Source organism: Plutella xylostella, chromosome 4 (assembly GCF_932276165.1).
Source record: "Plutella xylostella chromosome 4, ilPluXylo3.1, whole genome shotgun sequence".
NCBI lineage: Eukaryota > Metazoa > Arthropoda > Insecta > Lepidoptera > Plutellidae > Plutella > Plutella xylostella.
The window spans coordinates 337,798-351,926 of NC_063984.1; the positions used below are offsets into that span (position 1 = coordinate 337,798).

The 14,129-nt window shown below is 38.0% G+C and overlaps 1 protein-coding gene across 1 annotated transcript in view; it reads left to right on the forward strand.

The window, feature by feature from the left end:
* Nucleotides 1–14,129, forward strand: part of LOC105384795 (neural cell adhesion molecule 1-A) — a 258,015-nt gene that overhangs the window by 140,018 nt on the left and 103,868 nt on the right. Inside the window, exon 5 of the mRNA XM_048630715.1 lies at nucleotides 12,998–13,111. Coding sequence (XP_048486672.1) covers nucleotides 12,998–13,111 — 114 coding nt within the window. The remainder of the gene's footprint in view (nucleotides 1–12,997; nucleotides 13,112–14,129) is intronic.

Below are 14,129 nucleotides of genomic sequence, written 5' to 3' on the forward strand. Positions count from 1 at the left end.
CAACACTCTCTTACTCCTTTCGTTACACAAAATCCTCCGAAACGAAGAGCCTATCGTGTTTGTGAACCAAACAAGGTATATAAAACTGCTTTTGCGCAAAAATTCTTCCCTTTTCTCGGTCCCTATATATATAACAAAATCAATAAAATACTAAACATACACAATAAAATAAAAAGTTCTTCAAAAATCATCACCTATAATTATCTACAGAAACTGACCTATACCGAAACTGAGTGTGTATTAGAAATTGAACATTAACTTTACTTACTACTTTTTACTGATCTAGACATTGAGTTTTCGTGAGCATTTTGTTTTCTGAATTTTAGAATAAATCATCATAAATCTTTAACTTTCTCTCTTTGCACTAAATGTTATGTTGTGTTATTGCTAAGTACTCTCATTAAGTCTAAGCACTTGAGTTTCTTATACTTATTACTTCTTTTGTTACTCAAAAAACAATAAGAAATCTATAATGTGCATGCTGCATGCCATAGTACTTAAGTATATTGTATTGTATTATTTCATCTTTAATCTTAATTTTTACCACCTAAGACATCAAACTGGAAGAGCACTGACTTCTGACATACAGATAATTCTAGTTCGGAAGTCAGAACTCAAACTAAGCTGTATTATAAAAAATGGTGAAATAAAGAAATTTGATTTGATTGATTAAAGAAATTTGATTTGAATTTGATTTAGTGCTCACCAAGTTGTAGGTTACATTTTGACTAGTAAATTGGTGTTTTGACTTGTGAATTGTGGCGTTTAGTTTAACTACAAACACTGCACTATAACATTATTTATTTATTTATTTTGGTCACGCGGTGAAAAATTATTGAGATAATAAGTTATTTTTGAAATATTTAGTCTTATAGGTAATAAAGTAGCTGCATTAAAATATTGTAGGTAGGTACTGTAAAAAAATGTTTCTGAATTAATATTTTGACGCGGCCGCGGCCGCGGCCCCTCCGTCAATCAACTTGAAACTTACGAAGTCCGCTCTTTGTGTTGTCCGTTCTGAAAACATATTAATTTCCATCAAGAGATTATATTCCTGATTAACTAATTGTAACTCGATAGTATTATTCGGAGAACTTATTAACTGGCATTAATAAATAAACGAGCTCTTTCACGGAAGTTCGGCATCGCTCGAAATGTTTCTCAAGGAGATTCAAAGAACAAGATAATACTTGACTTACTTTAAAATACTTTGAAAAAATAGAGAAAATTTTAATTTGTTACGTGAATAAGTAATACTATTTAATAGACGAAGTGATTAACAGTCGAAGCACTTTTGGTAGTGAATCTAAGAATCTCTACACTTAGAAATATATACCTTACCTGTACCTAATATCAATTATACAGAGGTAACGTTACGTAACGTAACGGTACGTTAAATCGATTTTACAATAAGGTGAAATTCTTGGCATCCACTTCCTAACAGAACAGATTAAGTTCAGGAAACAAAAATGAAATCTTTGGAGTACAATGTATTTCATGTAGCGCAGCCGCTGTTCCTCAATAAATTATGTCTGCACACTCGAAATGGTTAGGTAGGTACCTAGTTCAATCTAAGATAGTTTGAAACATAATATGATGGATGCTATCCAGTGAAGTGTTCCGTCAAAGCCCGGCTACAAAGCGTAGGTACTAGGGGAGCATATATTCAGTAGAGTTTGATTACATCACTCGTGTCGTTCATTAGAGCCAACTTCGATATAATCATCGCGCGGGGCCCGGGACGTGATTGAGTATGCCTTAGTAATAGTTTGTATTAAAGTCGCCTTACTCGAACCATTTCCAAAGACCTCATTCTGTTTTGCATTATCTGTTTTTTTAGTAATGGTGTAAAAACAATGGCATCGTTCATTTTGCCCTCACGTTTGTATCAGTTAGTAGTTCGTAAACAGGAGCGACCTTAGTTCAAATGCCAAGCAAATGTTAATAGTCGCATTCCAGGCACGTCCCGCGCGAAGGTGAGATAGATAGATGCTCTGCCTCTGTATAGATACGTTTTATTTAGTAAAAAGCGAAAGTAGCAAAGGTCCCCCGAGTGGGCCCACGCGTGCCGGCGCCGCCCGAGCGGTACTACGGCATTTTAAATTTGGAATACGACGGTTCGAATTTTAAAGTCGTTTTTGTTATTTAAGTAGTTAGAAGTATACCTTGTTCAGTCAAAAAAGAAATATTAGAAAATCTACGAGCCAGTTTTACATGTTCAAGATCTACTTTACATCATTATCTGTATGATTCAATACATGAATAGATAACTTTGTGAAGCCTGTAAGCGGCTGCGGAAGAAGCTCCGGAACAAACTCCAACAAGTTACTCTCATTGACTGTTGGAGCAAACCTTCCTGGCGTTAATTAAAATTTATATTTTCAGCTTAGTTTTCTACTTTAAAAATAAAGTTAGAAGTGTGCCTTTTTCACCAAAAATGTATTTAAACTAAGTTTATTTTTTTGTTAGTAAAAACTTTATTAAGTTATTCTATTGTGTGGAACATAAAATTTCTGTAAATATTTTATTGAAGACATAGCATAACTGTCAATTCTGAGACTGAGTCCTCCCTTAGGAACCCCTTTCTTGTAATATCTAATCTTTTAGTATATTCCTTACTCCACAATAACATTGGCATGAGAACGCGAGAATGCGAAAGTTATTACTAAATCGACCAAGATACTGATTCATCCTCACAAAGCTCTAGCCCTCTAGTCTTACGATAGTTTTTTGCGTGCGTTGGGGGTACGAAGAAGGTTTGGTCGTGTATATTTGCGGAGATGATCGAGTATCTCTTCGATCATTGGCTGACAGTGCGGGTGACGTCAGAATGTCGATAGTTCTCGGCTTATGTACCGCCTCGTTGCTCTGTTGCCCTGGTAGCTGGTAGCTGTATGTGCTTTATGTTTTACTTAACTTTGTAAACAAACGTTTGACCTACGGAGTCATGCCTACTGAAACCATTAGGTGTGCACTATGAAATCAACTGCGCAATTTGCTCAACGACCTGTTTAATATGATTCATACACTGAGCGACAAACTGGGTCTAAAACTCGGGAATAGCGACCTGCGAGATGTGTACCGGATCAACAACAAAGCTAATAAAGATGTCTCCTCTGTGATATTTGAAGTATCAAACACCTTATTGAAGTCGTGCTTTCTGGAAAGTGCAAAGAAATGGAACAGATCTGGAAGTGATCAACTGAACAGTACTCACTTGGGGCTGACAGGTAACGTGACCCCAATCTACATATCTGAGTGCTTGACAGCTAGAGCTAAACGGATCCATTACCTCGCCCGGGACTTTGCTAAAACTCATAGTTACGACTTCTGCTGGACCAGCAATGGTCTTGTCTACCTGCGCAAAAAGTCTGGCGACCCCTACATTCTAATTGCACATGAAGGGAAACTCGAAGAACTAAAATGACTACTTCTGAACAGTTTGAGTTTGTATCTACCACTAATTATACTTAAGGCTACTATGATGTATTCACTACCGTACTCAGATAACTTAGTTAAGATGTTGTCTATATACCTACTTGCATGCATAAAACTTGTTTTGTTATATAAAATTACTTTCAACTTATGCTCTACTCACACCACCAACACTCATCCTACACTTCACACAAAACCTCAACTCCACACTGACATTAACCAGTCACTCACACCGAATATCATCCCCGAACACACACACAAACATCCTTCCCTTTATACCAAATCGCATCTCACACTTCAACTAAGTGCACATCCGCAAATATATAGGCACCACTCGTCATACGAGCATTACAATGTTAAACATAATATGATTGTAATATGCTTTAAGTACTGTAGCATAATTATCTGTTTATTCAATTGGACTTCCTATTACGGTACTTAATGGATAATACATTACAAATTGAAATTGATGAAACCGTATTAATACCTAATACTTTCACCGTTGGAGCAGAAACTTGTCTCGAAAAACTTGGGAATATTAAAAACAAGTACACCATTCTTGCACAAAACATTCGTAGCATAAACAAAAACTTCTTGAACTTTACATTTTTCCTATCAAGACTCAAATTCCTCCCTGATGTTATAGTTCTTACTGAATGCTGGTTAAATGACAACACTACTGACCTTAGTATAACACATTACAACTTCTATAAATCTTATCTTTACCAAAATCAAAATGACGGGATTGTAATTTTTGCAAAAAATGACATAAACCTAAATATTGTCGAACCCCCCTTTAACGATGCTAATTGTCTTACAATACAGATTAACCAGGAACTAACGATTATAGCTATTTATAGATCTCCATCGATATGCTGCACTGATGCATTTGTATCATCGCTCGAATCCTTAATTAAAAGTGTGTCCACTGAAACCGTAGTCATAGCTGGTGATATGAACCTGAATATATGTGAGGATAGTACGGATGCAAGGGCGGAACACTATCTAAACATGGCTGGGCATTATGGATTTGTACCAAGTCACACCATTCCTACTCATGGGAAGACTTGCTTAGATCACTTTCTAGTCAAAACACGGCGGAAATGCACTGCTGTTGTCTGTGGTTCTAGCATAACCGATCATGATTCTATCATACTTGGCATTGACAAGGGACCTGTAAAACATGGTGGCTTGACCAAAACAATGACTAAAGTCAATTATGACAATCTCGCGACTGACATTTCCACTATAGACTGGGAGGACTTGTATAGTCACACAGATGCCGCTCTTGCTGAAAATGTGTTAACTGAAAAATTAAACTTACTAATTGAAAAACATACTTCACACACCGAGATCAGAAACTCCAAGTTCATCAGACAACCGTGGATAACAAATGGCTTACTTAAATGCATCAAAAAAAGAAATGAGCTTCACTCAAAAGCAAGGAAAAAATCAAGTAACGATGAAATTAAAACTAAATATAAAATGTATAGGAATTTTTGCAACAACTTACTTCAAAACCTTAAGAATGCATATGACGAGAAATTGCTTCAACAGTGTAAGGGAGATAGTAAGAAAACATGGAAGGCAATAAAATCGATCTGCCATCTTAAACGTTCTAATATGCCCAATACAAACCTACTCAACATATGTGACAATCAACAAGATTCGCTTAACAAAGTAAATTCTTATTTTTCAACTATTGGCCAAGATTTAGCAGACAAAATATTAAAAATTAATAACATTACAGAACATGAGCTCGCCAATAATATTAACATCAAATCTTCTTCAACCAAATCGTTTTTCTTAGGTCCCACTGATCATGTCGAAGTTGAAAAGATCATAAGTAACCTGAAACATAACTCTGCTCCTGGATGGGATAATGTATCTAATAGGTTGCTTAAGACTTGTTCATGCTATTTGTCTAGACCAATAGCTTTCATAATAAACCTCAGTCTCTCTTCTGGTGTGGTGCCTGCTAATCTAAAGATGGCCAACGTATGCCCAATATATAAGTCTGGCGACAAGAATGATGTGACCAATTATAGGCCGATTTCTCTACTTACATCCTTGTCTAAGATCCTCGAGAAAGTCGTTAACATCCAGTTGCTGAAGTTTCTAGAAAAAGAATCACTCCTACATGATCACCAATTTGGGTTCCGCCGAGGAAGGTCAACGGAAGACGCTGTAGCCAACCTAGTAGATCATGTCGCTAAGAAATTGGACTCAGGTGAAAGGTGCGTTGGCGTCTTCCTTGACCTCGCCAAGGCATTCGACACTGTGTCTCGACCAATTCTACTAAAAAAAATGGCATCCTATGGAATTCAAGGTTTAGCACTGGACTGGTTCAGATCATACCTCTCGGATAGGAAGCAAAGAATCGGCATAAATAACACCTTCAGCGAACTTAAAACGATAGGTTTTGGAGTACCACAGGGCAGTGTGCTAGGTCCAACTCTTTTCCTCCTCTACATCAACGACCTCAACCAAATCAGTCTCCCAAATGCTACAACATTTTCATTTGCTGACGACACGGCTGTTATATTTCATGGGCACTCATGGGAAGATGTCGTTGCCTTAGCTGAATTGGGTATGCGACGGATTGCAACTTGGCTTCAGTGTAACCTGCTGACACTCAATGCTACCAAGACCAAATACCTAGCTTTTCACATAACAGAGCGGACAGCCCCTACTAAAACTATAAATATTAAAATCCACCAATGTAGCCGCGACAGAGCCGGTTCGCCTTGCAATTGCCCTCAACTAGAAAGAGTCTCCTACTTAAAATACCTGGGTGTGGTGCTGGATGATAGACTCGTCTGGGACAAACAAATTGAGGCAGTGCGAGGACGGATACGAAAACTTACCTTCTGCTTCAAGCAACTTAAAATGATAGCTAACAAAGACCTTATCCGGCTTACGTATACTGCTTTAGTCCAATCTATCTTAACGTATTGCATAGTAGTGTGGGGCGGTGCTGGAGTTAGTTACATGATAGCTGCTGAACGTGCTCAACGTTTCGTTCTGAAGGTGGCATATAGGAAGCCTTTTAGATATCCGACCGAGCATTTGTACCATGACTGTGAAGTGCTCAATGTCAGGCAGCTATACATTTTGTCGACTGTCCTAAGGTACCATAGAAATGCTCTATTTACATTAAATGTTTTGTCAAGAAGGAAAAGACAAAATGTATGGCTGGTGCCTCACACGCGCACAGCTTTTGCTAGGCGTGCACCATGCATCCGAGGACCATTCCTCTATAGTATTGCAGATAAAAAACTAAAAATTTTGACTTGCACCAGATACACTTGCAAGAAAAAACTGAAAAAGTGGTTATTAGGACTTAATTATTTTCAAACTGAACGAATTCTTGTTCCTCTAAAGTGAATCTTTCAATTCATTATCCCCACGCACAGTAATAAACACACCCTCAAACTCAAACTTACATTACATATACTTTACATGCACTAACATATTCAAACTCTTCTCACATACTCACATCACGCACTCTCTGTAACTCGCACACACATATACACTCACACACACACACACACACACACACACACAACCCATACACAAACACCAAATAATAACTATAAATTAAGATGATAAGATACAAAAACTATGTACAACTCTAAGTTACCTACAGTATTGCTTATTTATTATTTCTTTGATAAGTCTCACTTATACCTTATTTAACTGTTACAATGTATTAAGAACGAAAGAGACTGGCGCCCCCAACACAGGGTATCCTAGTGGGGGAGCTAGGGATCTTAGTTTTACTAACTTGTACCCTTTTTCGAATCTAATAAAGAAATTTATTATTTATTATTATTAATGAAATCCTCTTTATTTTATTTATTTATTTATTCACGAATCCAACAACGTAACTTAAATAAATCACTCTCTTAAAATCATTATTTATTGCCTAAACTTTTGATTTTAATATGCTTGTCAAATTATTTTATGAGACTTTTGACTATGTAAATCAATTCAACTGACAATACCATGTAGGTATTTTACGTGATATATTCACGTCGTCACCACTTCATCACACACGCGGAACTTTGACGGGAATCGAAGTATCTTCGAATAAAAAGTAGAAACTTATTTTGCCAGACCTTTTTCATACGGATATTGCCACACTTCCTTAGAACATAATTCTACATATCCATTGCTGATTTCTACCTCATCTCGTGGAATCCTTATCTATTTCAGCCAGCAGTGTACGTGAGGCTTATCGATAAATCCGTAATACTGTGTGTTTATTGCAGTGAGACGTTCCCTGGTTATTTAGCCCTATGTAATCTCCATATGTATGAACATCGGTATTGTGTTTCTGTATAATAAACCAGCAGTTCCGCTCACGTTTTATGTGAGTTTCTTGTGTGAGGAAATGGTTTATGGATGGTGAAGGGGTGGTGTGTAATTTCATATATTATTTGTGGTGTAAAAAGTAATGTGGTGTTTTATGGTGTTTCATTCATGATCGTATAATGCTATAAGCTCACTGCACTCAGACAACTATCGTAAAAACAGAAAGCTCTTAGTCGTTGTTGGCAATGTGAATTTATTGTATGACTGATGATGATGGTAGCAGATGTCGTAACTTAAAATAAAGCAAAATGCAGGTAAATATTAATATAATTTTCTCCAATGCGTGGTTCATTGAGTGTCATAATCGCTAGTTAGGCGTTTATTAAAATATTTGCGTCCAAACTAGCGCTGTACTGATCATGACCAAGGCCACACGGACATCTGAACCGGCTAAATTATACAAATGTGGACCCAGCTTAACACACAAGCGAGTAAAAAGTGAGTGTTGCGTTATGTATCGAGTGGCAGTCGCGCGGGTCTCGGCGGGCGCGCGACGTTGCGCGGTTCGTTACGCCGCGCGCCGCCACGCGCGATGCTCAACTGTTTTTATACACATCACCGTAGCGAGTAGCCGATCGGGTTTCCAAATCCCAGTCTTATTTTTTTTCTATGTGTCAAAATTCCTTTGATAAAAATTCAATCTGTTTAAAAGTATTATTCTTTTTCTGACTTTAAAATATATAATTTAATCATATGTCTTCGTTCATGTTATATCAACTAATGACCAATTGAATTTCACATAATAAACTTACCTGTCTACGTCTATATTTTGTACTGCTGACATTATCTAAACACGCTTTTATTTAATTCTGTATTGTACAAATATATAAATAAGTACAAAGGGTGGATTCAATGCTTTTACCTAGGTATTTTGTCAGAGTATATTGCAGAGATGGCAGTATGAGCGAATAGTACAAGCATAAATAAGTTACTGTAACTCTCTCCGGAACGTATCGTATCATGTTACACGGTTTGTTACACGTCTGTTGCGCGCGTGCCCTCTTGTGACTTCCTTGATTCTTGTTTAAAACTATCTTTTTTTTCCATGTAGGTATGTTGGAATAGAGGTATGTCGTATAGGTATATTTTGTTTCAATGAAAATAAGGTTATAACCACACACTGAAAAATCACGCAGTAAAAAGTATGAGCTGCGGTAGTTTTCACATTATCCTTCAATAATAGAATTGGCATAATGTACCATACCTACGTAACGTCACGCAATATATTACTAATTTCTTTTTTTTTAGCTTTAGCAATAAGACAGAAGATGCAGATAATATAATATAAACCAACCGGTCAAACAGAAAAAAACATCCTATTTGACGCTGCAATCCATTAAAGAGTAAATACGTAATGTACTTAACTAAACTGGAAGCTTTGTAATATTTTTATTGCAAAACGCTGCTATTCTGCAACTGGTAAATATGAAACTTCCCACTTTGCATTTTTCGATCCACCGCCCGTCGCTCACGACCGCAATATTCACGAGCAAATTTCGGACATTTGTAAAGTTAAGTGGAGGTGCTCGTAGGTACGCTCACATAGCGAACAAAAACATCTTTGAATTACTAATAGAGCGATGTGAGCCTAACATAATAGTAGCCCGCCGGCCCTACTTTATTACTACCCAGAACCCTTTCAAAGGAAAACCTATATTATATTTATGTGAAGGTTTCGTATAGAAAACTTCAGTGGAATGCCAGAAGGAATGTAAATTTGTTTGAGATCCGCCGGTTTCTATTAGACATGGTTCCTGCTCCGGACGCCATTTACATTATTATGCATTTAGAAAGTTGAAATTAATGTCCTACTGTCAAATACATGCTTCTTAAGGACCGTATATATACCGTAAAGCATTGGTTAAAACCTGGCAAATAACGACCAAATCGGACAAAATAACCAAGAATGCTTTTAACTATTAAAATATTTAATTAAGAATTACTTACTTCATTTTGAGTTTTCGATAAGCCTCGTATTTGTCCTAGAATAATAATGCTTTTATTACGTGTAGTGTGGGCAAAGTACCTATACCTACTATCGAATGTCGTAGTGCAGGCAGGTACGGCCAGATGTTAATCACGTTATTTAGACATCGTATTACAGTAATGGCCGCCTCTCCCGTGACGCGTCAAGCTCGAATGGCGCTCGCTTTGATGACATCATGTACATACATACATACATATACATTATATACACGTAATGAGTAAACAGATTTAATGACAACGTTATATTAGTATGTATTTGCATTGCTTTAATTAAATAGTAGGTATCTGTCTAACCTGAATTATCTTAGGTACTTTAATTTGTCAAAAAAATCAAGCAAATTATGTTGAATATTCAATATGACGTAGCATTGAAAAACTTCTCGGAACTGTGATAACGGCTGAATTGTACGCTAGCTACAACATCAAAAGCTTATGGGTATTTACCTGGAGTGAAATATTATTATTTTTTATTTATTATTTTTGCAAATCTTAAACGATTTTTAAATTCGGGTATTGGGTGTTAATATACATATTATAATATGTATCTATCTATGTAGATATGTCAGCTGTCCGATACCTTCTTATATAACAGTTTCCTGCCTAGTTTGTGGTCCGATGGCCCTGTGTGAGATGTCTTCAAATAACATTAATATTATATCGAATGAAAGTAACTACCACACTTTAGAGTTATCGAAACTGAAATATAAATACCTACTAATGTATTCTCACTTGTCAATCATACATACAGTTTCCAATACAATCTGCTTCAACAATACCACGAGCATATTGTTCACATATCGAGACGGCGGTGGCGTCTTTAGAATCACGTTGTCATCATATCAAATTCACCTGTCAATAGGCACGAAGTTTTGACACACTGGCTTATGTACAGCAGCGGTACTGAATGTAGACTGCTCAAAGAACCCGGCAGGAATCGAACTGATTCCGAGCTTTGTGTCGAGTGAAGCCTCCTCGAGTGTTGACGGGCGGCGCGAACTTTCCGGTACACCCACTAAGTACCTACATTCTACTAAATTATTCGAAACAGATCAATGCTGTTCCAGTAAAATGATTTTGTTACAGACATCGGTTTGAGTACGATTCCTGGAATCGGTTGTTTCAATCAATCATTATAATGTGTTTAGTGGAATTGAATCGACGGTGCGGTCTGTAAGTGATGTATGTGTCAAACAAACTGCTTCACTGAGGAGTTGAGGGGCGAGTCAACACAACACCGCCGGAGTTCGGATGCCAGCGCTTGTTCAATGTTAACTGAATTATTTGTGTTTCAACTACTTGGTATTATGTTTGATATTTTGTTAAAGTAGGTATATATAAAAAATCATCAAGCAATGAAAAAGTTCCAGTGACATATGGAACAACAATGACAAGTGGAACTGTTTCATTGCTCACGACTCTCACGAGTGTATCATGTACTTATGCTTATTTAATATTTATATTTAAGTTTATCAAAAACTCGGTTATAAGCAAACCTTGTGATAAATATTCATCGTTGAAATAGTTCATTTTCCTGCGAGTGTCAAATGGAGGCTTCAACCCCCCGGTTTGACGTACCCGAAGAGCACATAATGAGCTCTATAAAACTAAAGAACGTCACTTTATATTCCGAAGCAAAGTTGGCGCGAACGAAGGGGTTCTAGAGAAAGATCAAAGATATTAAAATGAGTATCATGTTGAGCAAACTCGATGATATCTGTAGTTGTAAACTTGCCGCTTATCGCCGCGGCCATCATTGAAATATTAATTCAGAAACAAAACGATCGCCGCTTTCAGAATACTAAAACTTGTTACAGTGTAAATGTGTTTAACTGTGTGTTTTAAATGAGTTTTGTCGGTGTTTTTTCGTCAGTGTTGTGTAAAATATTTCTGTCGGTGGTTTTTTTCAGAGACAAAGCCCATTTCCGAACGGATAAAATTTATATAACTCTATATAAACAATTATATTTAGGTAATGATTACGGATGAACAAATATTAATAAATCGCTTTCGAAACATTCGAATATTTAAATTTATTTAGCACATCTCGAGTCTCGTATCATAGTCAATGTGCATAGTGTGCATAGTGGCGGAGTGGGTACGCAATAGTTACAAACCAGTCCCCGACAAGTGATTTTATTAGTCGTGTTCACGGGGTAAAGTGAAGAAGTTGTGTGAAAACATCAGATGTTCCAGAATCAGCCGCCTGGATGTAATTAATATGGCGCCGATTGCCGCGCGATAACCGTCGGCTTTACACCCTATTGATACCCGCGCCGCCCGGCCGGGTGGAGCCGAGCCGCGCCGAGCCGCCCCGAGCCCGGCTTTGTCTGTGCCCTTTGTACTGACGAGTTTCTGTTGTTGCACTTCAATTTAGCTGCAGTGGTTAATCCAATCATCTATGCATATGAGACAAAATATGCTGAATTTGATTGTATATCTGGACGCCAATAAAACGTACCTAATTTTAATCGAGACCGAAATCTAAAGTCCCTTCCAGAACTAATCACTTAGTCAGTTTCCGAAATCCGTGTTGCCGTCAAGTTTGAATAGCCCCGATCCCACCGTTCAACCAAATCACTCCGAAAAGTCAAAAGTTTCGACTATCTTTTGATATTAATAATGTTCTGTTGACTTTTTGTTAACGGCCAACCTTTTCGCGAACAGCCATCGACCCTCAACTTCGGAGGGTTTCTAAATCGATTCGATAAAGAGGTAGTTTTAATGTTTGTTACGAGGGTTTTTAATTATAAATGAGAGGGTAAAGTAAAAGGAAATCAGCAGCAATAATCGTTTTATCGTGGGAACAATAAAAATGAAAGTAGGTAGATTGTGAAAGAAAAAAAAAACATCCAGAACGAAAAGGTATTTATTGTAGGTCCCAAACCATTATTAGGTACTAGCCGCTGAAGCTGCTCTGTTTTTGTGTAGATATATCAGCTGTTTGATACCCATATCCACATTATACACACATTACCTACTCAGTATTCGGATGGCCGTGTGTAAAGCTGCGTACAGACCGGCCAAACGAACGCCAACGAGGGTTTCGTTGACCTTCGTTACTGCAATCTCCCCTGTATTATGTATGATAAATATCCATCGTTGGGCGTTCGTTGGGCCGGTCTGTACGCAGCTTAAGATGTCCCCCCGTATTACCACTAATAACATAATTTAAGTAGCTACATCACCGTGTTTGTTCCAGTGCCCCCGGAGCGGCCGGTGGTGGTGGACCGCTGGGGCCGCGTCATCAACGCCACCACGCTGGGCCCGCATGAGGAGGGCGACGACGTGCTGCTCACCTGCAGGGTGCTTGGAGGTACGTGCACTTCACACCTTGACGTGTAGGGATAGGGGTTATATTCCTGTGAACATACTGGAACTGCAGGGTCCTTGATAGGTGGATGGAGTTTAGAACTTGTATTATATGCAAAATATGCCAGTGAGCCTGGTGCATGGTGCAGGATCCTCGTGGGCAGGTGCTGAAACCAGGGATATAAGAAAGGCAGGGTGATTAGAAATATCACTCAGTTTGATAAAATATCAGTAGGTACCTACTTATCTTTGTATTAAGAAACCGTACAGTACCTGTACTACACTTATACACCATATAGTACTCAGACATTTAAAACGTATTGCTATCGACGTTCAAATGTAATCCCTCAGGCACTTCCTGCCGTCCCGGTATTAGTTTCATCTAAAACTCAAAGCAAAATATAAAAGCTATTCGATATATTTTTTCAACTCAACATCGAACAAACAGGACAACATGTTGTTTTTCAAGTCGCTACAAAAACAGTCAACACAGTAACAAAAGCCGAGCAATAACACTCGTGAGAGTCGTGAGTATGGACGCCGGCTCATCCCCCATTATATCGGAAACCGCTTCACATCCACGGCACAGATCATAGGAAACTGAATGTACAGCGTGCCTCCTTATCAACTACTAGCTTTTGTCCACCATTGTCTCATAGACTTTTAAAGTTATTCTGTGGTAATATTGGGAGACATTTCTGAGAAAATAAGTAGTAGATACCAAAATCGTATCATACAGGTTGCTCCGCTATAGCTGGATAGGATAAACAAAAAAACACACTTTCACATTTTAATAATTTATGACGTATGTGTTTCGCGCCACTCGACGTGTCGCCTCGCCGATGTTGCTGTACTGTGCAGTCAACGGAAAACGACCTCTATGCTGCACGTGTTAGCAGTCCCGATTGAGTAATGTTTTTTTTCGGTCGCGTAGTACGATCGACTCGCGTTCGAAAGATTGCGTTGTTTTCGCGAGTTGTTTGCCGATTCAATACGTGTATGTGTGTGTGTGTGTGTGTGTG